The sequence below is a fragment of the Poecilia reticulata genome, linkage group LG16, assembly GCF_000633615.1.
Source record: "Poecilia reticulata strain Guanapo linkage group LG16, Guppy_female_1.0+MT, whole genome shotgun sequence".
Lineage (NCBI taxonomy): Eukaryota > Metazoa > Chordata > Actinopteri > Cyprinodontiformes > Poeciliidae > Poecilia > Poecilia reticulata.
This window is the reverse complement of record NC_024346.1, coordinates 10,538,168-10,562,739: the sequence shown is the minus strand read 5'-3', so window position 1 is coordinate 10,562,739 and position 24,572 is coordinate 10,538,168. Positions and strand designations below refer to the sequence as shown.

Below are 24,572 nucleotides of genomic sequence, written 5' to 3'. Positions count from 1 at the left end.
AAATTACTGCATAGTTTGCTAATATATTCTGCTAGTATTCTAGAGAAATGCAGGAGCTGATCACAGCAGCAGATATGATGCAGAAATTGCAATTGCGCCTGAATGCTGCAAAAACATTAGCTTTATGAATTACAATATTTGTCACGAACATGCATTTTTTACTATGGTGAATAACATGAAAAAAAAATCACCAAAAAGAAAACATAAGCTCTCCCTAAATCCTTTTAGGGTGGAAGTTTGTTAAGCTACTCTGACATTTCCCCTTGGCTTCCTCCACCTCACCAGAAAAATATCCACATAAATCTTCACATTATGAACTTAAATTCAAGCTGGAAACCTTAGAATGATTACTTTTGTCTTTGGTGGCTGAAGAGCTATACATAGATCCCAGAGAAACATAACATGATTGTTCCTCATCTTTTACTTCAAAACACTAATGAAGGTGGTCATAATGTTCTGCCTAGTCTGCTACAATATGGCTTTTCATCCAGGTTGACCACTGATGTGGGGACTCCACCTGCTCCTGACTCCATCCTCCTCCTCTGTCCCTGTAGTTATCGCGGCTGCCCGCCTGTCCCCCCCAGTGGACTACCGTCTCTGAGTACTGCAGCAACACCAAACTGCCTATAAATCACATTGCATTATCACCGCGCCGCGCTTTGCCTCTCTATCCTCCCCGCCCACCCCGCGCTTCCCATTGGCCTGCTCGGCTCCTCGGTCTGCCTTTCTCTGCGGGACATCGGTGCAATCGTACATCCCGCCTCCTTCCTTGGGGCCAGCGATTGGGGGAGAGGGCCTCTCCTTGAGCTGCCAATCACGCTCCGCGCTGTGCGCCTCGCGCTCAACGCTGCTCTCTGCGACGCGCCGAGTGCGGAGCGAGGAGACGCGCTGCATACCAACAGAGACACATACGGAGCGGCTCGAGGTTTTCTGGCCAGGACGCCACATCCTGCTCCCTGAGAAAAACATTTTCAAATCAAGATTATCGGACGGTGTGAATGTTTACCTTTCGGTTCTCGTGCGTTTTTAGAGACATTTTGCCTGTTCTTCAAGGCACTGAGAGCCAAACTAAGTCTGTCTGGGATATTTGGGCTTTCTGCTGTAATATTTTTTTTCTGACAGACAGAGACATTTAAGAAAATCTCACTCTCTTTTTTTTTTCCTATCTTTTGCGCTCTGTCTCTCTTTCTCTCTCTCTCCTCTCTCTCTCTCTCTCTCTCTCTCTGACGGGACTTATTTAAAAAAGTCGGATGTAGAAGAGTTGGACTTATTTCTGCTCAGATTCATCCAGTGGGTCGTTTTTACACACACAATTCCCGCAGCGGTTCCATAAGGAAGGAATACCGTAACATTTGAGCAGAAAATCAATCAGAACTCCATCATGGGCTGCCCTCTTTTGCGGAACACATTGGCTGGTTTGATCCTGGTTCTTCTGTCTAAAGGTAAGTTTCTTCAGTGAGCTTTTGCTTTTTAATATTTTGTTAATGGTTATGAGGAGGGAATACTAATGGTGATGAGGAGGAGGAGGAGGCTGGGGGTCCAAGCCTGCATGTGGATCACGCGTGTCCGCTGTTTTCCGTTTGCTTACACACACAAGACGTCAAGAAATGCCGTTTGTACGCGTGCACGCAGAGCGCGTGCGTGCGAGCGCAGAGCAGTGTGTAGCTACTAGTAGACGTCGTGGCTTAGCGTGGGCATCGACTGATGCATGTTGAGATGTTTACAGAAGAGGGGAGGAATAGACTCCTGTCCCTCGGTTCTCGGTGAACATTCCTTTACTACGTGACTTGAATGGGCCGGCGGCATCCCCACGCGCACGACGCATTTTGTGTGCAGGAGGGAGGGAGGGATGGGGGGGGGAGCTGGATGGAGTTAATGTGAGTACGGGTCGGAGCAATGCAGAGAGACGATGTTTTTGTTCTTTCCTCAAACCAAGGTCGAGGGAGAATGAGAGATGGATGGAAGGTTTTGGGATGTTAAAGTGAGCTGCCTGGGTTTCCTCTTTTAAGGCTGGCATTAAACATTTTAATTCAGCTCGTCGCAGGAGGCAAGCGCACTTTAGGAACATGCGCCAAAAATTCGTGCCCCTCTAAGAGAGATACGATGGTCACTTAGCATTTTAACAAGGTTCCTACACGTTCTTACTCAATATTACAGAGTTTCCCAGATTCACATTTTCTGAGTTTTTCGTCAGTTTTGCCTATTTTAAAGTTGACCAATGTGTTGGATACAAATAATTCTGTCAGTGGCGCTTGTGCAAGAATTGTGAAAATGGATGATTAGTTGGATGGATTGACACATGGATGTATTGATGGGTGACACAAACAAGGCTGGCTGGATTGATGGATGAATGAATAAATTCATGGGTCAAATTGTGGTGGCCAGACAACGACTAGGGCATCTCCAAAATCTGCAGCTCTTATAGGGTTTGCAGAGGTCAGAATCATTGGTGAACAGGATAGGCTGTTACACATCCACTCACATTAATTCCAACAAGTAGCTACTGAGCCTCAAATTGGTGAAGAAGTTGAAGCCGGTTCTGACAAAAAAAAAAAAAAAGGCATCTAAATCTACAGTGTAGCTTGTTTGCAGACCAGTCAGGGTGTCCATTTCCAAAAGTGCAATCAGTTGGCATGCGAGTATGGAACATAGTCCATGAAGCAGTGGATGAAGGAGGCCTGGTCTGATGAATGACGCTTCATTTTTCAACACATGGATGATGCATTTGCATTCCTTCCCTGAGGGAACACCTGGAACAAAGAGATGCCATTGGAAGGACAGTTAATGCAATGGGTGATGTTCTGTTGAAATGCAGGTGGATTTTTCTCTCACCCACATCATCTACCTAAACATTGACCAAACACACCCTTTAATGGAAAGGATATTGATTAATGGCTATATCCTCAACATATCAGAAATATTTCATGATTGGTTTTAGGTGGGAAAAGTTTGGATTCAAAATTTCCCTAATCTCAATTTAATTCATCATATCCAACCTCCATCATGCTGCTTGCAGGACTTAAAGGATCTGCTGCTAACATCTTTGTGCCAGAAATCACTACACTCCTTTGGGATTCTAATGGAGTACATGCATACATTTAAAAGTCAGAGCTGTTGTGGAAGCAAAAGAGCACCAACACATAATTAAAGAGGTGGTCATAATGTTGTGCCTTATTGGTGCATTTTTTAAAAAAAAAATCAAAATCATCCAGTACGTTCTCACTTTACAGCTGGGCGATCCACGACTCACTAGCTGTGCACACACCATTCTCACCATATCCTCTTATTTCCCTTGGCCCATCAAGCTCAAATCCTCACACCTGTCTCAATTAGTCCTGCCTTAGTCTGGTGGGAAATCAGTATATAAATAAATTACTCTGGCCGCTTAATAACAATAATTGATGTGTCAGTGCAATGCGATATGAGGTTAACAATCTGCAGATACAGACAGGCCTGTACCCTCCTGCTCCTGACTTTCTTGTGGGCAATGAAAGCCCAGCCGGTCATGCTTGGCTTCCTGCAGCAAGCTCCCCGTATCCAGCCCAGGCAGACAGCAGACGGACAGCCCTGCAGGACGTACACACAGCACACAAAACCACAGCAGGCTACGGTGTCACACAAACCCAACCCCACGACAAAAAAAGTGAGCCTCATTTCAGATATCATTTGTCTGAATTTGAAACCTGTGGCATTCTTTTGCGATATGAAGGTGCGATCAATCATCTCAGGCACAGCTGAGGAGTGATTGGACGCTGATGTAAGCACATTGCCTTACATGTGAATCAGAACCATCTCTGAGAGCGATGCTGCCTTCTACTGCAAGGTGCTGTAAGGCCTTTCGCATGTCCATCTATTTAAGGTGGAAAGCATGCATTATAAAGGAAGAACAGAACTGTTAAAAGGCTGCAGCTCAATGCTTTATAAATCATGCAGCAGCAGAACAATCCTTCATATCTGTGGCCCCAGGAGACGTGTGCACACTGTGATTGCCTAAATACTTCACCGACACTGTTTAGCAGATTGCATGTGAGTTATCATTTGCTGTTTAATGATGTAGAAGACACATTTCTCTACATTGTAGAACTATTTCCACTGAATTCTGTTTATTTACTGTAATATTTAATTCTCTCATTCTCAAAGCAGAAATGCGTTACAAGAGTTGCGCGTGTTTTGCACACGCACTCAGAAACAGTAAAATATGATTCAGACCTGCACAATGGCATGCCTGCCAGAGGATTTTTCTGAGCTGCAAAACACCATTAAGCTATTCAAAGGTTTCCCACAGACTTGGCCTGCGAATGCACAAACCACACCACGCATGTGGTATCCAGGTCCTGGCATGCCATCATACCTTTCTCTTTCTCATTTATTTGCCCTTATTACGTGAAATACACAAGTATGGTTAGTCTGGATGAATGGCCAAGCGCCTCCTGAAATTCACGGCAAACTATCTGCACATTCCTGGCACGCACACCGCCTGGGATTACTCAAAACCTGTTTCATTACTGAAATCAGACCAGGCACTGGACATTATGGCTGGAATATATCCATACAAATATACATATGAAATTAGAGAGACTTCTGTTGTAATAGAATACTTTAAATATTTAATGTAGATACTGATTCCATTGCTTATTCAGGAAAAAATGGAGGTAAGAAGATAATTTGTTCAAGATGCAACAAAGATCCCAGCAGAAAAAAGCAGGAAGGGGGGACGTCCGCGGCATCATAGTGGACGTCTTTTGTGGAAGTGTTTCCCAGTGCTCTGCATGTTTTAGATGTTTCCCTGCTTCACTACACCTGATTCAGCTGATTGTAGTTAAGCAAACACCTGTCAATTGGAATCACCTGGGCAGGGAAACACCTGAAACATGCAGGACAGTGTGCCTTGGGTTGGGAAACACTGTTCTATGGGGCCTGTTCGTGTTAAATGGAAGCTTCAGTGTGAAAGAAATATTGTTATGATTTCATGCTCCCTAAAATAGAACACATCCATTCCCAGCACTGCCAGTTTTAGTTTTGGTCTAGAATGAATGTCTGTACTAAAAGCTTATTCATCCTCAGAGTTTATTTCATTCATTGTACAAAGTGTCTCGGGGTAACATTTTTCTTAACTTTTCCTAATTATGGTTAGCGATCATAGTGGTTGTTTCCCCTTGGATTCTGAAGACCTGATTTGTAGCTTCTGATTCAGCAGCTGGGTTAAGGGGTCTTACTTGCTTAACTTCTGAACTCGGATCTTCAAAACAGGATAATTACTCCAGCATTGTGTTTTCCACTTAAAGTAGTTAGGAGTTTACCAGATGAACCACTGCCTTGCAAATCTCTTGCGAGGCAAAATATAAAACAGTATCTCCTTCAAAGAAAGACCCCCAGCAAGCAACGGATCTCAATTTAGACATGATCATATCCAGTAGTTTACATTTTGTTGCAGCTAGATGACAACCAAAATATTATATTTGAATTCATTTAGTTTTATTTATTGTGAACAGCATGCGCCTGTCTTTGCTTTGTTTTGCAGTCAGCTTGATGTGTTCATTTCCGTCTTCTGGTCCTTTTTATTAAGTCTGCCACAACCAAAAAAAAAACTGCATAAAGGGAATGAAAATTATTTTTAAATTACATAACAATTGTCGCCCATACTGGACAGAACAAGACGCACTTAAGATCAAGCTTTTCACCAATATCCTATAATAATCTAATATCTTTAAATGTGTGACTTATGAATTGACATCTTTTATCTATTTGGTGTTACAACTTGAAGAGGAAGTGGGATGAAATTGTGAATGGTTCTTTTTTTTTTTTTTTTCCCCCAAGACAATAGCTGACAGATGAAATTATAGGACCATTTCATAATTGCTAGTAAGAAATAATGATTTTGGATGCAGTATGCTATTGATTTTTTTAGGCAGTTTTGCATAAAAACAATTGGTAGGTGAAATGATGTCTATAAGTTTTGCATTGAATTACTGGATTGTAAATAATTCATAATATTTTCTTCAAATAGACAGGAAAAAGTCGACACCCTCAATAGTTAAGTTATAATTCCATTGGCTGTTGGTTGAAAAAAAGTGTTTAAAATCAGATAATTGTATTTTGGTTCTAATTTTAGAATGAACCTGTTTTCGCTTGTTCACAAATGCCCTAAAATTCCAGTTTCACACCTACATATACAGAGATCATATTACATACATATTGTACTGAACCAGTGCAACAGACGGGTTTTCCTAGCAGCATACTGGAAGCTTCGGTAAGAGGAAGTGTAGAAGGTAGGAACGCAGGTGAAAACACGAGAGGTCGTTTTGTAGCCCACCATCCTTCTTGTTTCAGCAACATATGGAGGCCAAGTGGGGTCAATGAGTATTGCAAATGTTAGCACATAGACATCCCTCTTCATCCTGGATGCTCAATCACACATGCATGCATAAACACACACACACACGCGCACACACACAAGTCCTCCACTGGATCAACAGTCTTGGCTTGGAGATGAAGAGAAGAGAGTTGCCAGCATCAACAGATGCCTCACGCTCCTATTCTGGAGGGGCTTCTGGTTTTTCTCCCTCCCTTTGCAATCCACGGTCTCTGTGAGCTGTTGTTCTCCATGTTTGGCTTAGAAATGCTCTGCTGGTTTGGCAGATTTTTATTTATCTGCCAGTGTTCAAGTGAGAGGGCTATGATTGGTTGTGAAGAGCCTCGGGGACAAGGGTGGAAGGTATAACCAGAACTGAGAGGGCCTGTGGTCTGAAAATTCTCCCCAGGGTTTCTTTTTTTTTTTTTTTTTGGTCTCCCTCTCTTTCTCTGCTGTTGTGTGGTGGTGTGCCACATTTGCTGCCTTTACAGTGAATTTGTTGCTGCACCATTCAGCAGATCAGACCTCAAAATTCTACTGTTTCACAGCAGAGAGATGGGTTGGGAGATGGAAAATAAAGTGAATTTCGTTAATCTTAATTCAAGCAATGTTTAAAAAAATATATTAATTACGTTAAAACACACTAAAGCTGAATAAAATGGCATATTGTGAAGAAGAGGGTTGACTTCCCTCAGATTCTGATGTTTTATGCTTCTTTTCAAAATAACTACAATGATGAACCAATTTGACACAAGTTTTAAGGTTTCCCGTTAGCTGTTGCTGCATATTTTCTACATTTTAAGACACCTCTCAGATGAGGTAGTAAAAAAAATATTCATACCTCTTGAACTTTTTCCTATTTTGTCACATTTCAACCTGAAACTTTTGTGCATTTTATTAAGATTTTATTTGATCAACACACAATAGTCCATGTTTGTAAAGCGGAAGGGGCAAGATATGGTTTCCATACTTTTTTATCTTTAGTAAATAATCATAATGAAAAACAAATTAAAGGTGTTCAGCATTACTTCTCCACATCGTCGTGAAGTTGAAACAAGTTGATTTCTGTATCATGTTGTGGAAATTTTTTTTTCTTTATTAGGGATAGGGAAGCTGGTAAGAGTTGAGAAAATTATTGGAGGGGTAATTCTGGAAGAAAATCTGCAAGAGGCTACTAAACACTTGAAACTGGGGCAGAGGTTACCATTGACTGAATACATATGGATGCCACACCTTTCAGATTTTTGGGGGTAAAACATCTTAACCTTTTCTACTACAGTATTATGCACCAGAGTGTCTATTAGTTAAAAGTTTGGTAAAATACATTTACGTTTATGACTGTTATGTGGTCATATATGAAAAAGTTTAAGATATATGCATACTTTATAAAGCACTGCATTCAGCTCAGGATATAGTGGGTACGATTATTTAAAAGTAACACTGATCACTTGTCTATGAACATATGAGGCACACAGGATTTAAACTCTTTATAGAAATAACACATTTGCAGTCTGAATAATAATAAAGAAATATATAAAAAAAAATTCTAACTTTTTTACTCAGTTTTAGCATCAGTCTTGTGTGTGTCTTGCTCTCTGAATCGGCTTGTGTGTCTGAGCAGACAGCTTCAAGGGTTCTGCTGTCATCCTCAAAAATCGCTCTGCTGCGACTGTCCTGAAGGCCAGAAAAGCTGAGTCGCTTTGAATGGATTACCCCAAAAAATATTTCACTGAAGTCTCAGAGCAGATCTGGATCTGAATGAGGCGTTTGGGTCTGGATCTTGACGGTCTAGAAATTGGTGACCTTGGATTTAGTAAAAATGAAATCAAAGCTCCACGAAAGCCCGGAATCGATGTTAAGGTTGTGTTACTGTGTGCAGGGGTCGGAAAACTTTCAGACTCTTCTGCACATTACTATAACTTTGTGTAAGGATAGATGGGATATATTTGCCATGAGCTTGTAAGAGACTCTCACAGTGTGTAAACCTTGAGTAAAAATACCTGTGTTTTCACAAAAATGTTAGTAAAAAAATTATATGATCTAATCACATGTAAAATAAGAAATGCAAAAATAATTTATCATAATTATTAATACAATTTTAAAACGTATAATAAACACCATCTAAATTTAGAGATGATTTCCTTATCTGTTCTTCAAAGAGTAGCATAACTATTTCAACATGACATTTCCTGGATGATTATCTGAGGTAGCTGGTTTATGCAGAATGCAAAACAATGTTACATTAGTAGAAGTGATGTGTGGTGCTCCTTTAGTTTCCATGCCATGAATGTTGAAGGTTTTTTGCAACTCTAAATATTTCAAAACAGTTAAATTTGTCCCTTTTTTTAGCAAGGGAAAAATGTAGAAACCTTTCAGTCAGCTGACTGGCAGTTGCAGCAAAACATGAGGGGTGCAGCGCTCTGCTACTCAAAACCTCATACGGCTGGAGTAATTTTAGCATTTCCTCTGGTGTGCTAAATGGCACATGCATGTTTTATGGGCTTTGAAACATTAAAAAAAAGGATTGACCTTAATGATGGAAACTACCCCAGGGATTAATATGAAATTAAAGTTACATAAAGCAAATTTCTACATTAAGCAAATTTCTACATAAAGGTTGGCAGGATTCATGTTTCACAAATTGATTTGCCAAGTTAGAACAACTAAAAGTAGTCGAGCGCCATTATTTCAGCGAGAGCTTCATTAAATGGAACAAAGCAAAAACATCCCACCATTTTAATCTTTTTAAACGCATCAACCTTCAAATGGTGCTTTGGGGTTGAACAATGGTTGGATGTTTATAAGTTTAGTCCTTTGAAATGAAGAATTTCAATTTAATAAAGTCAGATCGGGGCCTGAAAACTTGAGTGTTTTTATTAATTGATACTGAGCTATTGTTTCCTATTTTATTGGATGTTTTTTCAGTATTTCTCACAATTTGCATATTGAACACAAAAAGATAGAATGACATAGGTTTGATGTTACCACGGCAACTCTTAAGTAGAAAAGTATTCAGGTCAGTGTGCCTGAAAAAAGAGAGCAAACTTATGATTTGCTTCTTTTTACGTAGGGATAAGATTTTGTAAACTCAAAGGTTCTTGAAACGAGTCCCTGTTACACACCAAAGATTGTGCAGAGTCATTTGAATGATCAGTTTTAAATTACGGCTCAATCATTCAGGTGTGAAGTGGCTATTGTACCTTGACTTTGGTCTTGCGAATGCAGTCCAAGGAATATCAGTAGAGTTGGCAACCTTTGGCAGAGTCTCTATTGAATTTCGGGAAGTCACAGAAGCACATCAGCAGAAGGCAAAAAAAAAAAAAAACCTTAACTGACCAGGCAAGTCTGGTCAGTTAAATGATAAACATAGTAAGACAACAAAACATTTGTTTTTCCATCCAGTCATCCTACAAACCAACATTGAATGAAAAAATCTTTTCTTTAAAAACATATATTCATATATATTCATTGTAGCGTTTGTTGTACATATTCCAAAGAAGTACATCATATCCTCCTAAAAGTATTTTAGTAAGCAGTAGTAAGGATTTCTACTTATTTGTTTGACAGAGATAAAAAACCAATGATCCAGTGACCCTGTGAAATGTCAAGTTAAAGCTGAACTCTGCCCCCAACGATTATGGTGTTAGCAGCTATCGGACTAGAACAGAGAGTGAGAGGTCACAGGTTAAAATCCCCTTAGGATGGTTATCCCCAGTGCCTCTGTGCATAATAGGCACTGGAGCACTGTCTTGATACCGCTGAGATTCCTTTAGTTGGTTTTGATGACCGCTCCAATTGGGCTTCACACATTGGGTTTAGGAGCTTAGCAATTACTCATTATGTCACTGTCGTATTCAGTCATATGAAGAATAATGTCAGTTATTATTCAGATATCAGTTATGATGTATGAATAATAAAACACTTGCTAGTAGTTATGATATATGGAGAAAGGTATAAGTAAAAGTAAATAAATCTTGTGCACACTCTGAAAACATCCATCAATCCCGCCTGCCCGACTTCTAGCTTTGTGTGTGTTTGTGCTGATGACACAACAGGAACAAAGCAACTTTTCACAGATTTTAGTGTAAATCAATGGATGTTGCACAAACAAATGTGGTTGGCAATGCAGGGGTAACAACAACAATGATGCTCTGCAGAACCTTAGCTGGTATGAATTAGCATAAATTCCTGTTTTTGTTTTCTACTTGAATGGTTTTTGTGCATATTTGCCACTCTTGAGTAAATTTCACATTTTGAATGTCTCACCCTAAAGTCTGTAATTTGGCAGTAGATTGTTGCTGTATGCAGTCTGGAATGACTTCTCTCTTTTAGACTGCCGAGTGATCTTGGATTTTTTTATATATATTTTTTTAACTCTTCCCTCTGGGAGTTGGCAGGAGTAATGCTGATGGTACAGGCTGTGCTGCAGGTGCATGCATGGTGGGGCTAACTGCTTGGATTGGGCTGATTATTGGTTTTCCTCTCGGCGATCATTTTCCCTGGGAGTAGCAGGCTATGCAGCAGTTCTGCAGAAAACAGTTGGGACTTGAAAATCATCTTAGTGCAATGCATCGTCCAAATCATGTGGTTTTCATACGTGGATGACTCAAAACGATTGCTGAAACCAGTCGCTTTTCCTAAAGACTTGAAATTGCTCTGATGTTTGATGCTCTGATGTTGGTCCAGCTTTAGAGAATACAAGTAAACACAGCAGAAGGAGGAAACAGACAAGATAGGTCAAATGAAAGATGAATGCAAAAACGTGTACTGATGATATAAGATAAGATGGATGAATTACAATGTTCTCTCATGGAATGAAATCTGGTTAACCTCATGCCTAATATGATGTCACCAGATGCATGTGCATGTGGAACCTTGGTTTTGAGAGAGTAAATTTTATCCTGAGCAAATAATCTTCAGGAATGACATGACGCTCCACAGGCAACACTAAATCTAATAAAGTAGGCTTGATATTTAGACCTCTAGAAATTTAGCCCAATTAAATTAGACTGTAGTCTTGTTGCGACCTTCTTTCGTCCTTCCTGTCTGTTATGTTCAGCAGAAGGACCTGTATGGATTTTTGGCATGACTACAAACATTGTTTGAGTGTTTTTACTATTGCAAACTGAAAATTATAATCTATTATTAATGATGAGGGATGGATATTTTATGAGGGAAAATTAATTCTGGTCAAGGAAGCAATAAGTAATGCCTCAGCCATCTCATTTAAAACAGGCGCACACAGTCTGAGACAGAACAGCATACTTTTGCCTAAATACACACTGAATAATAATTTATTTGGGCTACGGGGAATATGAATTGCACCAATTTCCTCTGAAGCTGTAAGCGGTAAATCAGTGGAAATTCAATAGTAAGTGAATGTCTATGATAGTATTAATCAACCTAAAAATTTTAGGATGTAAAAATATCCTTAACGACTACCTTACTCTGTGAATTATTGATGAGGTGAAACTTTACCTCTTTTGCTCTGAAAATTACCTGCTGACATTTTGAAGCTAGTAACGATTACACGCAAAGTATTGAAACACTAAACCCCAGTCATGTTAATTTGCCAATTTTTTTTTTTTTAAAGAAAACTTGATTACCACAAGCATAAAAATATATATCAGCTTCAGTAAAAATGCACTAAACCACTTGATGATGTAATATAAGCATCTCATTGATGAAAAGTCAGGATATTTCTCTGTGGTCTGCACCAGAATTAAATTTACTATTTTTTTTGTCAAAATATTGAACTTCTCTAAATTTGTGCTAAAGATTCAACCCTGTTCTTTTAAGAAGTAATTTTGTTATATTTCTACAGAAACCTCACTCTGATTAAGATGCCTACTTTATAAAATGTGCAATTCCAGTTTTACTTTTATTTTAAAAATCTAAGTAAATATGCAGAATGCAACACAGCACTAGCTCACATTTTGATTGAAACAAGAGAAGCAGAACATTTAAAAGAATTGCATACACAATGTTCCAAAATGTGTGAAAAGTCTTATAATATTTTTGTTTATTGCAGTTGCATAATATCCCACTAAAAACTTTACAATCATGCAACCTTTGACCTCAGTTAATTTATTCAGTAATGCAATGCGACACAAAATCAATTTGTTGTTTCCATCATTAAAATAGTAAAAACAAGACATGCTGTTTGATTACATCAGAATGTTTTGGCCTTCAAACATCATGAAATTGCGACAAATTTCTGACCCAAAAGAATCAGAACAGTATCTGTGTTTATTATAAACTGCAGCAAAGATGATGGAAAGGTTTGCAAATGTCCAAAGTTCACTGTGAAAGATCTGTAGTGAGACGTGGCATTTCCTCACCATCTCATGCTACATCAAAGACAGATATTTTCTGTTCTACATTCATAAATGTAAATAAGTGGAGTTTGCTTGAAGCCGCTGTCGTTTTAACTGAAACTGTGTACTTTAGTCAGACGGGACTAATAGTGAGCTGTGAGGCAAGCAGTATTACAGATGCTGGTTGTAAAACAAGATAAATGTGTGGAAAATAACCTGATGTCCCCTGTTAAGCATGGTGGAGGATGTGTAATGCTGTGAGACTGTTCCTCTAAAGGCCCTGGAAACCTTGTTAGAGGGCATGGCATCATGGCTTTTTAATTTTGTTTAAAAATGTTCCTGTCTTAAATGTTTTAGAAAATACTTCTAATAATTTATTTCTAAGTGCATTCCTACTAAGTTAAACGTAAATCCTCCCTTTGTTTTACTCTGCAGATGAAGATATTCTACAAACAAGAAGAATAAAACACAAAAAGAGATGTTTCATTTTTTGGCGATGTGTAGAACGTTGCATACACTTTGGAGGAGTGAATTTTACTAGACGGAGCGCTCCGTGTGATTTTCTTTCCTCTATTCCTCATGCCTCTGGTCTTCTTTTTTTAGTGCCGGGGAGTTAGGATCATTCGAAACACAATTCAGATTAGTGCGGGCGGCTTTTCCTGAGGGAGCCTGGAGGGACGAGGGTCTTGCTTTTCTCCCTGTCCTCATTACCAAAAGACAAGGCGCTCTCCAGCAAATCAATGGACAAAGCTCAGGCGCTAATGCAGCCCATGTCTGGTGAAGGGATTCAGCCTTGTATTCATGTGTGTTTTCCATGTCCCATGTGCTGCGTTCGAGGACAAACCTCCCTTCTCTGTGTTGAGATTTTAATAATTTAAATCGTTTTCCTTTGCAGAGGAGAAAACATTTATTTCAGCCAACTTTTGAATCTGTGTAAAATTGTGTGCTTCCCGTGGTTTCATGTTTGGCTCAATCTAAAAACATCCAAAAAATAGAACAAAAGTGTAGAATATGAAAGATTGGTCAAATAAATTTGACCATTCTACATAAACAGATTTGTAAATAGAACTAGAAAATGCAATTGCACTTTATTTAATCTCTGTATCAACTTCACTGTCATTCACAGGCTGCAGTGTACAGCCATATTTTCTTACACTCTTAACAACGTAGACAAGTGCTCTCTAGTCCCCATTGACTTAAGTTCAGTTCAATTCAGTTTATTTCCATAGCACCAATTCAGAACACATGTCACCTCAAGGCACTTTATAAAAAGGTGATTCAGTCCAAGCATACATATCAGATGGGAGAAAACTTATCCGCAGTGGTTCTCCCCCTCCTGGCTTCCCTCAGGCCATGCCGCCCCGGGCAAAAAGCCACTTCATCCATATCAAAATCGGCACTGACAGCACTAACTTTGTTGCTCTTGTAATTATAATTGCTAAGGGCATTGTTGCCATGACTATTTCCACCTCAATAGCCAGTGGTTTTCTACAACTTCCTTTGCACAGACCAAAAAAAAAAAAAAAAAAGAAGAAGAAAAAAGAGCAGCATCAGTGTTTCCTGTCAACAACTCCATGAAGCAGATGCCGGCACCAAAACGCGCCGAACGGCCCACCTGTCTCACGACTCAATCCATGCCAAAGCTGCTGTTCCAGCTGGAGTCGACGCTGCCATGTTTTTTCTCCCTCACATTTTCAGCCTCCATCCCACGCTCGCGCCTCTCATTTTCTGTTTACACAGGTGAAACCGCTGGGTGCAACAAATGCTAAATAATAGTTTTATGTTGTGGATTTTCAGCCTCTCCCGCTGCCTCTGCCGTCTCGTGGCGCTGGAGGTGTTTCTGGGTCTTTGCAGACGGGATGGGAGAGCAACAGGAAGAGAGGGAAATAAATAAAACTGAGGGAAACGGATCAATAAATATTTCAGCATCTGCTCCCTTCACAGAGTTCTCCTGTAAGCCATAAGAATGGAGAGGCTGACACGCAGAGAGAGGGGAGGGATGGATAAAGCGGGGGGAAAAAAGAGAGAGAAAGCGAGAACAGGGGTTATTGTGTTCCAGACTCTTATTCACAGCGAGCTCAGAGGGAGATGGAGGGTGAAAGAGACCAACAGAGAATGGGGATAATTTGGTCCCAGACTTTAATAGACAGAGGGAAGAGGCATGAGTGAGGAGTGAGAAAGAGACACGGCGTGCTAACGAGCAGCACATACCAACATTGTCCTCCAAGGGAACCCAAAAAAGCCATAAGAGATGGCTGCGGTCTGAAAGTTTGGCTCACTATAACAATGACTGTAAGAGTCTGTCCCTTGCTGACTTTCACTTAATTTTAATTCCTGTCAGGAGTTAGCGGCAGACTGTGTGGGAGTGTAGTTTGTGCACCAAGCACTTCGAAATGATAATGAGTCGCTCAACAGCTGAGATGGCCAACGTGTCGCCGTGCGTCGTCGGTGCCAATCATCAGCTGATGCGTACTGAAATTTGCTCGTCCAGGAAACGCGCTACACGCTGCACCAGAAGCGAGGTGCATGTATTTAATGCATGGAGCAGAAACAGCATGAGAGGGGGAAAAAAAGATAGGGGAAGCATATGAGAATGGACAGGCCGCAGAGATGGAGGAGTTATGAAAAAATGATTGAAGGAGGGCTGCGGGGAGACGGAGTGAGGGAAGAGAGACAGATGGCGTGAGGGAGGACGGGGAGGAGGGATGCAAAGACCCGCAACAGGCGGTGATCGAGATGGATTCATTTCGCAGGCAGATGATTAGGTGGAGGCAAAAAAAAAGAAAAAAAATACATGGCAGGTTTATCCTGCCAATGAAAGGCGAGTTTGGTAATATTGCTGCTTGAGTGGGAGCGGTGAAACCTTTTCAGGGTCACTTGTTGTGTGATATTGCGGTGTTAAGGAGCTGGTGCTAATGCGATATGCTGCTGGTTAGGGAGTCATTCCAGCCAGGCAGCGCACCTCTAATAAGACAGTAATGCAGTGCGCCCACATAATAAGCTGTTTAGAGCTTGTCAAGAATCCACAGGTTACACACGTTATTATATTTAGACAGTATGTAAAACCAATGACACATCATAAAAATACTAATATAACATGATCTGCTGTTGGTATATAGAAAGTTACATAATTGGAACAAAAATGTCAAGATTATGAAAGTCATTGCCTTTAGCCTGTGATCATGATACTCTCATCTGCCACTTTATTAGGTACAGCTTACGCCATCTAGTTCCAAGCTGAATGCTCCTTTGTCTTCAGATCTACCTCAACACAGTGTCAGAAATAGTCCATATGAATCTTGGTTGAAATTGACAAAGCATCACACAGTTGCTGCAGATATGTAGGCAGTGAATCTCCTGTTCCATCACAGCCTAAAGGCGCCCAGTGACCTGATTAAAAAAATCAGCTTAAGATGATTGGACCTCTGACATGATAATAGTCTTGGTGAATGCTGGAATGATTATACAGCCTCATGTCATTGAAAAAGTTACGTGTTTTTGTTTTGGTGATCTAATAACCTAGTTGTATTTTCAGAATAATTTTACTAGAACATCTTCAAACATTTATTTTTATTTTTGCTTCGTAATGGAATCCATATGTTTAGCCAACAGTTATTGCTGTCCAAACTGTTCTTTGCAATATTGATGTCGCCTACAGTGATAATAACAGTATGTTGTGCATAATTTATGTTCTCCAGGACTTGCATTGTCTCCCATATAAATTGTGGCATATGTTTTCAAAAAATAGGGACTGGGATTGCTGTGCAAAGACTAAGTATGCAGAGGTGTTTGAATTTATCTGTTGTCACGGATGGCCAAGATCTGCAACAATATTTAGGTAGTGTGGTCTTGCGTGTTTGTTTTGTGCTGTTTATCACAAATTCTGACTAACATCTGTCTATCATGATTCATGTCAACATTTCCTGTTTGTTGTCCATTTTTGTTGAACAAAAAGTACAAATCCTGCTCAGTTGATCATTTCTTTATTTTGCACATTCTCTGTAAACCTGAAACATAGTGGCATCGGTGAAAATCTCATATTTGTAGCTTTTTTTTCTCTTTTTTTTTTAGAAATACAACAGCCTGTTTATCACCAACAACCATGTTGGGGGAAAAAAAAAAAAAAAAAAAAAAACTCTTTCTACCCTTTACTTGATTTGAACTTTCAGCCACTTGCCTTCACCTGTAAATGTTTGTCAAGTGCATGTAAAGCCAGCAACACAAACTCAAACACTACTCCATCATCTGCCGTTGATGTGATGAAAGCTGGGTAATTAGAAAGAAATGTCAATGATGTGTGGAACCTATTGCTTTTATCATTTGTATTCATCCACGCTGTGATTATAGATGTATCACAATTCTCCCGTCGTCAATACAGACACACGTCTCCAGCTCAAGCAGTGAAAATGCCGGTGGGAGTTCTTGTAATAAAGTGTCCATGTTAGCATGACATTCTGACAGAAAAGACTCTGTTAGCAAGGATTTGGATGCGTCAACCCATAAATACATCTACAGTTCTGCAGCATCTTGAAAAGTTGTGATTCTGCTCACCCTGGCTTCTACGTATTAGGTATTGAAAAATTCTTGCACAGATTTTGAGACAGGAATAGTCTTGGGGAAAGACTAGCAAAAGTGTACGGATGTGTTGAAATGTTTGTTTCCATCAAGTATTTTTTTTGCTGTTGCAGACATTTAGCAGGGTTTAGAAGATGATGCAGTTGTATTGAACTGATAGATATTTATGTGTGCAGTTAGATAACGCTAAAAGCTTTTACTGCTCTTTTGCGACTCGAGGAGCCGAATCCTATTATTGGTTGAACTTGAGAACAGTATTTGAATGAGATCATTTTAAAAATTTCAAGGATGTGCTCTGCTTTTAAATGGGACTACAATCTAATTTTCCTGCCTTTATGAATGACAGATATGAATGGATGGCGCAGTCAAATTTATTGAGTAATATTATTCCAAGGATGTAGCTTTTTAATTCCTTTCTAAAAATCAGTTTCTGATGAAACTTTAAGACTGATGTGAATGCATGATAAAAACCTAATCTTCATTACTTTCCTCTACCATCTTGCGTTTGAGCACCAATACATTAAAAGAATCTTGTTGAAAATGGGCTTGTCAAAATGCATGACATTCACCAGATTTCTTCAATTTATTGTTTTCATTTAGTGGCTGTTGGGTCCCAGTTGCGACAGTAGCAGAGCAAATGCTGGGTGTATGAAGAAAATGCAGAGGTGAAATGTTAAAATAAATGTACCAGCTCAAAGGAAATATCTTGGCAAACTTTCCCTACCAAAAGGTTTTATAAAATCAATTTGTCAAAGTAAAAGAACACACTCCTGCCAGTCCTCCAGTCTACCCCAGCTACACATGTAGCAAAGCACCTCATCCCCACTGCTAAGTATGACGGAGGACCTGTGATGCTGTGGGTCCCCTTCTCTTGCAAAGGCCATTATCAAAACAATTGCAAAATAACAAAACTTGAATTGAATATCAAAGTGTATCTGCAAGCAGGTAACTCAGCAGTATATTAGAGGTTTATGAATATTGGTTGTGAATACATAAATTGTTGATCAGCTACATACCATATCATTTGTTCATACTGGTTTTAATAGTGGGAATTACTATTTATATTTAAAGCTAAAATGCATTGTAAATATTTCGAAGGGGCTTATTTTTCACTCGGAAAAATTATAGTTAATGTTTTTATTTCAAGTATATAATTTTAAAAAATCTATATGTGGATGGGACTGATAGTTTTGCATGATTATATAAGCATTTTAAGTCTTTTTTTTTACATAGTAGGAATTGGAAATCACAGATGATGGATGTTGGAGGAGCATCACATTTCTTAGTGGGATATTTTACTCACTACCTGAATCGGGTGCCTAAGTCGAAGGGCACTTAATTCTCTGTTTCAACTAAATAGCAAAGTCTGGACAAAGGACTGGGAATGATCTAGAGTGATTGTATCCTCCAAACTTGTGAAATGTTATAGGAGATGACTAAGGCCTGTCCTATTGACGAAAAAAAGGTTGGAGTTCCAGTGGTACTCTTATTAAAGAAGAAATTGTCTTAACGTTGAATACCCAACTTTACGATAATGCAGTCCTGGAATGTTATGTGAGATACTGTCAGATATTTATACTGTTGTATTAGTGTGCCATAGATCTAAAGCTATTGATGGGTCAGTCAAAAGGCTTGACTGAAATACTAAAAGTAATTGTAGTACATAAAAGCTAATGTCTCAGCATCTCCCATCCCAGAAATGACTTTTTCAAACCGCTTTGTCAAGCCAGCAGAACATCTTCTTTCCTGCTATCAAGGGGGCACAGCCTGTATTGATGTGACCTTTCTCTGGCCAGCAGACCTCCAATTCCATTAAGAAATAATGAAGGTGTCAGAAAAGGGCAATTAGCTGCTTAATGTTGGGAAACAGTACTTTAATGCAACATGCATTTGCTGACAAGTCAGTATAATCCCCCCTTGATGACGCAGATCCACAGACATGTCGTAAGAATGTTTTACAACAGATTTGTTCAGTTTCACAAGGACTCCTTCTGCTGCAGTCAGCAGCTTAGTACAGGTGATTAAAATGAAAATGTTATAAATGTGATGAAATGAAACCCAGGCTAAAGAAAAAAAAAATCATAATGAGGCTATTGCCAGGCTCGTGAAGATTGAAATCTGATGTGAAGAGACATTATCTCAGCCACAGAAGACAAACAGCCCAATTCATGGCTTGTTATTAAAGCCTCATGTATCGTAAACATCTGCTTCATCACATCTTCAGATACCTTTGTTTGTTATTTTGAACGTGACAGCTGTAATCAAAATTGATCTGTATGCTACAGGGAGGCTGCTAAAACTGACATGACAAATGTTGGGCAGAGCGTGCAGGTGTTTTCTGAATCAGACCGACGTGATTGATCCTCCCTTGAATCCATCATGATGAAGCCATATTGACAGTGAGCTTCTATTAAGATTTTCTTTTGACAGTTGAGAGAAAAAGAAAGATGGGTGCTAATCGACTGCAGCGTGGAAAGGTTTGGCTAAAAGCTGCATTGTCATTGGACAGTAGGGAACAGTTATTAGTCTAAAAATGTTAGGGGGAATTCTGCTGCTTGTGCCGGTGCTATTGATTTTCCGTTAATTAGACTTTGTTCCACAGTGTTTTTGCATGGTAAATTAATTTGAAGACCTCAGATTCTGGGTGAACACTTGCTCTTATTATTTCAGCCTGCTAAAGCAATTGCGCAACCTACAGTGCGAAACATATTTGGCTTAACTAAGACCTGATTTAAGTGCCTTACAAAAGTATTCATGCACCTTGAACTGTTTTTGCATTTGTCAAACTGCAACCACAAACTTCAGCATATTTTACTGCGACAATGTGTGGTAGACAAAATCATGAGGTTGGGGGATAGGTTTCACGGTTTTCAACATTTTTACATGCAGATATCTTAAAGATATAATTTGTAGTTGTATTCAGACCTATTTACTCAAATACCACTTAACAGAATATACCTCAATGTCAATACAGCTGTTCTCTGAAGGCCTCAGAAGGCTGTGAGAAAACATTAGTGAACACACATGAAGATCAAGAAACCTATCAGGCAGGTCAGGAGGAAAGGGGGAGAAGCTTTAAAGCGCGGTTAGATTATAAAAGGATATTTCAATTTCACTCTCTAAATGTGTAAAGATGACACTCTCAACAGCAGTTGCAATGGTAAGCAAAAGGTGAGCCTACAAAACTTTGAATTTTCACTATGTCCGAATAGATTTTTGCAAGAAATCATGACAATTATACTTCATTTCTCTTTGATTTCACTCAGATGCAACACTAGGTGTTATTTTCATAAAGCGTCAATGAGATACACAAGTGTTTGTGATTACAATGTAACAAAGTGTGCAGAAGCTCGATGGGTGTAAATAATATAGAAAAGCTGTAAAACGTACTTAGGAAAAACGGTTTGATATTATGAGCTAAATAATAGGTTCTTCAGCCACTCCCTTCTCATTTAAAACCTCATTTCACTGCGTCTTAGTGAGGTTTTTCCTCTCAAGCACATATACATGTCTGCTCTCCTGATTTTGACAGTGGCTTTTGATGTAGCGCAGTAGTTCTTTTTTTCTCTCTCTTTTTCCTAAAGACGGGACTTCTAACCAAGAAACGTTTCTATACAAGTGTGCAGCTCAGGCTGAAAGCAAAGATGGCGTAACGCAAATTGTCAGAGCATATAGACTGACTGGCTTTGAAATGCAGCGCCTTTGAAACTGCAACATTTCAATTCAGAGAACAGCAATTACACAGTCAAACATGGAAGGGGATGGAATTGCATTACAGCACTGTCACATTTATTATAATTCAGTCAGTTTTTTGCTCTGTGCTTAGTGCTCAGCCCTGGGGACCCCACAGGCCTTCTGACTGTGCCCACTCACCCGTTCTTGCTTCCTGCTCTCAGCTCACACTTCAAGACACGAGCGCACAACCTAAGGCCATCTGTTTGCCTTTTCTGAGGCCGCTCGATGCCTATAGGGATGTGGGCATATGTGGCAAAAAAAAAAAAAAAAAGCACCAGCAGACCTGTCAGCCCTGCTGTGTCTGTGCTGATTACCTGGGGACCAAACCACATCCTCTCAACCTTTAATAAAAGCTGTATTTCCCCTGCTGCGGCGGATATTAATGGCCTCATTCATGGCTAATTCCATCAAAGTGGCTGAAAATGGCAAATATTCTCCTCAGACAGGCTGATCGTTCAGGGCGGGGTTTTCTGGCACTTAACAGAATGACAGCAACAAACACATTTTTTGGTGGTTTTAGTTACAGAAGTTTGCAAATAAACACAGAATAATCACTAACTTTTTGCTAAAGCTAATGTTAAACAAAGATTGAACCCAGGTTTAGTGTGGTACAATTACAGTTTTAGCTGTTTTTTATGTCTTAGGTAGCTTCTATGCATAGCTTTGATTTTATAGCATGCCTTACTAGCAGTGCAGTAAAAAAACGTATATGGCCTCAGGCATGTTGTGAACTTTGCACGAGCTAAATAAACAACATGTTAGGAATTGTTAATTAAGGAGGTTTAGAATTAATTACTGCCTTCTGTTTTATCTGCTTCTATTTTTCACTTACATAATCTAAGGACATTCCTTTTTAAAAACAAAACAATAGCTGTGTCTCTCTTCACTATATTTTCTACAAAAGTGATGCGTTCCAGAACTATATTTATGACTTCACTTGTCAACCCACCGTTTCATCCACAGAATAGAACATTTAAATTTAATACTTATCTGCCTTGCTAAGACTGTCTTTAAAAAAGTTGCAATGTTCTTCTTTGTTCATGAGCACTTAGACTAATTGGTGTTAGCATCATAAAAAGAGAAACTTGCATTACATGGATTTAAATGTGCGGAAATTAAGGAGATTTTGTGGAAAGAGTCACGTTATGTAAGGTCGTGTTTGATTTTCTCTCGTGTCGTGTCCATACAGTATACCATCATGTCCTAACCGGGTAAGTAATTTTTCAGTGACATCACAGTCTCGTTGGGTGTGCATATAGATGCATACGCCCCAAGTGGTGGTTTAAGTTTCATCTTCAGTTTCAAACATCCCATGCCAGAAGCCAGTGAAGTATTAGCATAGTGTAGTATGAGATTAATCAACATTATTATTGGGTCATGGTTGGGCTATTTGAGTCGCATTGATTGTGGCAGTAGTGCACATTTGCTGTTTGCATGATGTGGGAGTGCCTCAGCCCTCAAGTGGCATCCAAAATATCTGTGGTAGACTTGCTTCTACAATGGCGATCAGATTGTGCATTCGGGTGATAAACGCACATGAACGTTTGGGCATTATTTTTCGTACGTCATCGTGCCTTGCAATGTCATTTTAAAAACCTGACAGTGTGACCAGGGTTTTCCAGTGTGCTTAAAGATTTTGAGTTCACAGTTTTTTGCGAATCAGAAGTAAGCCTCCAGTTACCTAGAATGAGCTTAATATTAGGTGAAATGTGTCTTTATGAATTAGGCCTCCCTACAAGATCAGGGAGGTGTAGGATAGTTTTTCTGTAGAGTAAAAAAAAAATTATATTGGAAGTGATTTTATTTTCATGTCCTCTCACCCTCCTGATTCCTTGGATTGGTTGTTCACTACTGTCCAACCTACATGCCTGTTTAAGTTGAGGGATTCTTACATTCCCTTGCTTTTCGTAGTCTTCGTGTTCCCAGGACTAGATTCTAATGCAGCCTCCACCCTGTGCTTTCTTAACTTAGTTGTTGGCTATTTCTCCTTACCATTTCTTTTTTCTTTAAGTCCAACTCTTATGTTATTTGGATCCTCTACTCAAGACTGAAATTTAAACTATTTTCTGTTGTTTTAATTTTTGTAGAAATTTCTACAACGTGCCCATTGGGCCAGTAGGAATTGTACTTTGTCTTCCTCTCACAGTGCAAAATTATCCATGTTAGGTTTATTGATCGCTCTAAATTGTTTTTACTGTGCAGCCTGTGTCTTTATGTTACCACGTATAGGACTGGAAACTCACCCAAGGTGTACCCATCTCCTCGTCACTGCTGGTGACAGACACCAGCTCTCCTGCAGTGCTACTGGGATGAGCTATAATGAACGGATAAATAGATTATCCGACCACCTGCTGGGCACCAACTGCGTAGAGCATTGAACTTTTAGTTTAAGACGGTCAGGCTGCATCACAGCAAAAATGTACCAATTTACTCTTTTCTTACACAGTAACACTAATTTATAAATCCTTCATTACAATTCACACAATTTATGTAATTTACGCGTGCAGCACAAACTATACACAAACTGAAGTCTGAACAGTGTCACACAACATCTTCAGCAGATTAGGTTTTGTGCTCAACTGTTGATTTCCTTGTACAAACGATGCCAAAGGACACAGTCTGGTTTTATGCAATGCAGTGATTAAAACTGCAATGTCATTTGTGCTACTCTGTGTTTCTATCATGTAGTAAATAAAATCCCTGTACCAGATAAGCCTTCTGCACCAAATTTAATAGCATATATAGACATATATTTTATTATTACTCGGTTGAAGTAGGAAGCACTCATCCTGATTATGCTGAAAATAAAGTGAATCAGTTTTAGAATCAAGTGTGTATGTATGATTATGGGTATGTTTACTGAACAGATGCCTATTATGAAGTTATTTCCAAAGCAAATTATGTTGTCAACTGATGTGAAACTGGTAATTTATCATATGGTCATATAGTCCTTGAATTTTCCAGTACAAAATCAAAATGTGTGTGTTTGTTCATGACTGTAGAATGAAAACAATACAAAGCACCATGTTTTATTTCACTATCAAGCAGCTTAATGCACTTTCTACAGGGCACCTGGGCCCCATGCTGTAAAACCAGGGTGTCACTGAATGGTTCCCTAATGCATTAGACCTATTAAACTCATGAATCTTCCTTGCCTGTAGTTCAAGAAGATAGCGGAACCTGTTCTGGCTGTCTCATTTGGGGAAGTGCAAGATGAGAGGAGAAACCAGGCTGGAGTATATAAGACCCCTCCTTGGATAGACTGTGTATTGCACAAAGGATGGATAGCGGCAGATTGAGATGGAAGCGGACCATATGGAGGGCTGTGTCCAGCTGTAGTCGGTTGTTTTATTTATTAGCCCTGCCAGGTTGGTTGCAACATTAATTTCATGCCTGTGTTGCCACACCTGCATCTTGAGCTGAGGTTGCTGACTTCAGATAACGCAAAATAAAGAAGCATGGGCTCCCTCTCATACAGCAGGAAAGCTACATGAAGTGATTAATAACGTTTTAAATGTCTTGGGTTCTGCTCTAATCGCTTAAAGCTCACAATGGCATTTTTATCTCACTCCATATTCTCTCACTCTGAGCTA

At 39.5% G+C, this 24,572-nt stretch overlaps 1 protein-coding gene across 1 annotated transcript in view; it reads left to right on the top strand.

Moving 5' to 3' along the window:
• The first annotated feature begins 1,169 nt into the window (after positions 1-1,169).
• The window catches only part of iglon5 (IgLON family member 5), a 119,288-nt gene continuing 95,885 nt past the window's right edge, over positions 1,170-24,572 (top strand). Inside the window, exon 1 of the mRNA XM_017309609.1 lies at positions 1,170-1,442. Within this exon, the coding sequence (XP_017165098.1) occupies positions 1,382-1,442 (61 nt within the window). The 5' untranslated portion in view covers positions 1,170-1,381. The remainder of the gene's footprint in view (positions 1,443-24,572) is intronic.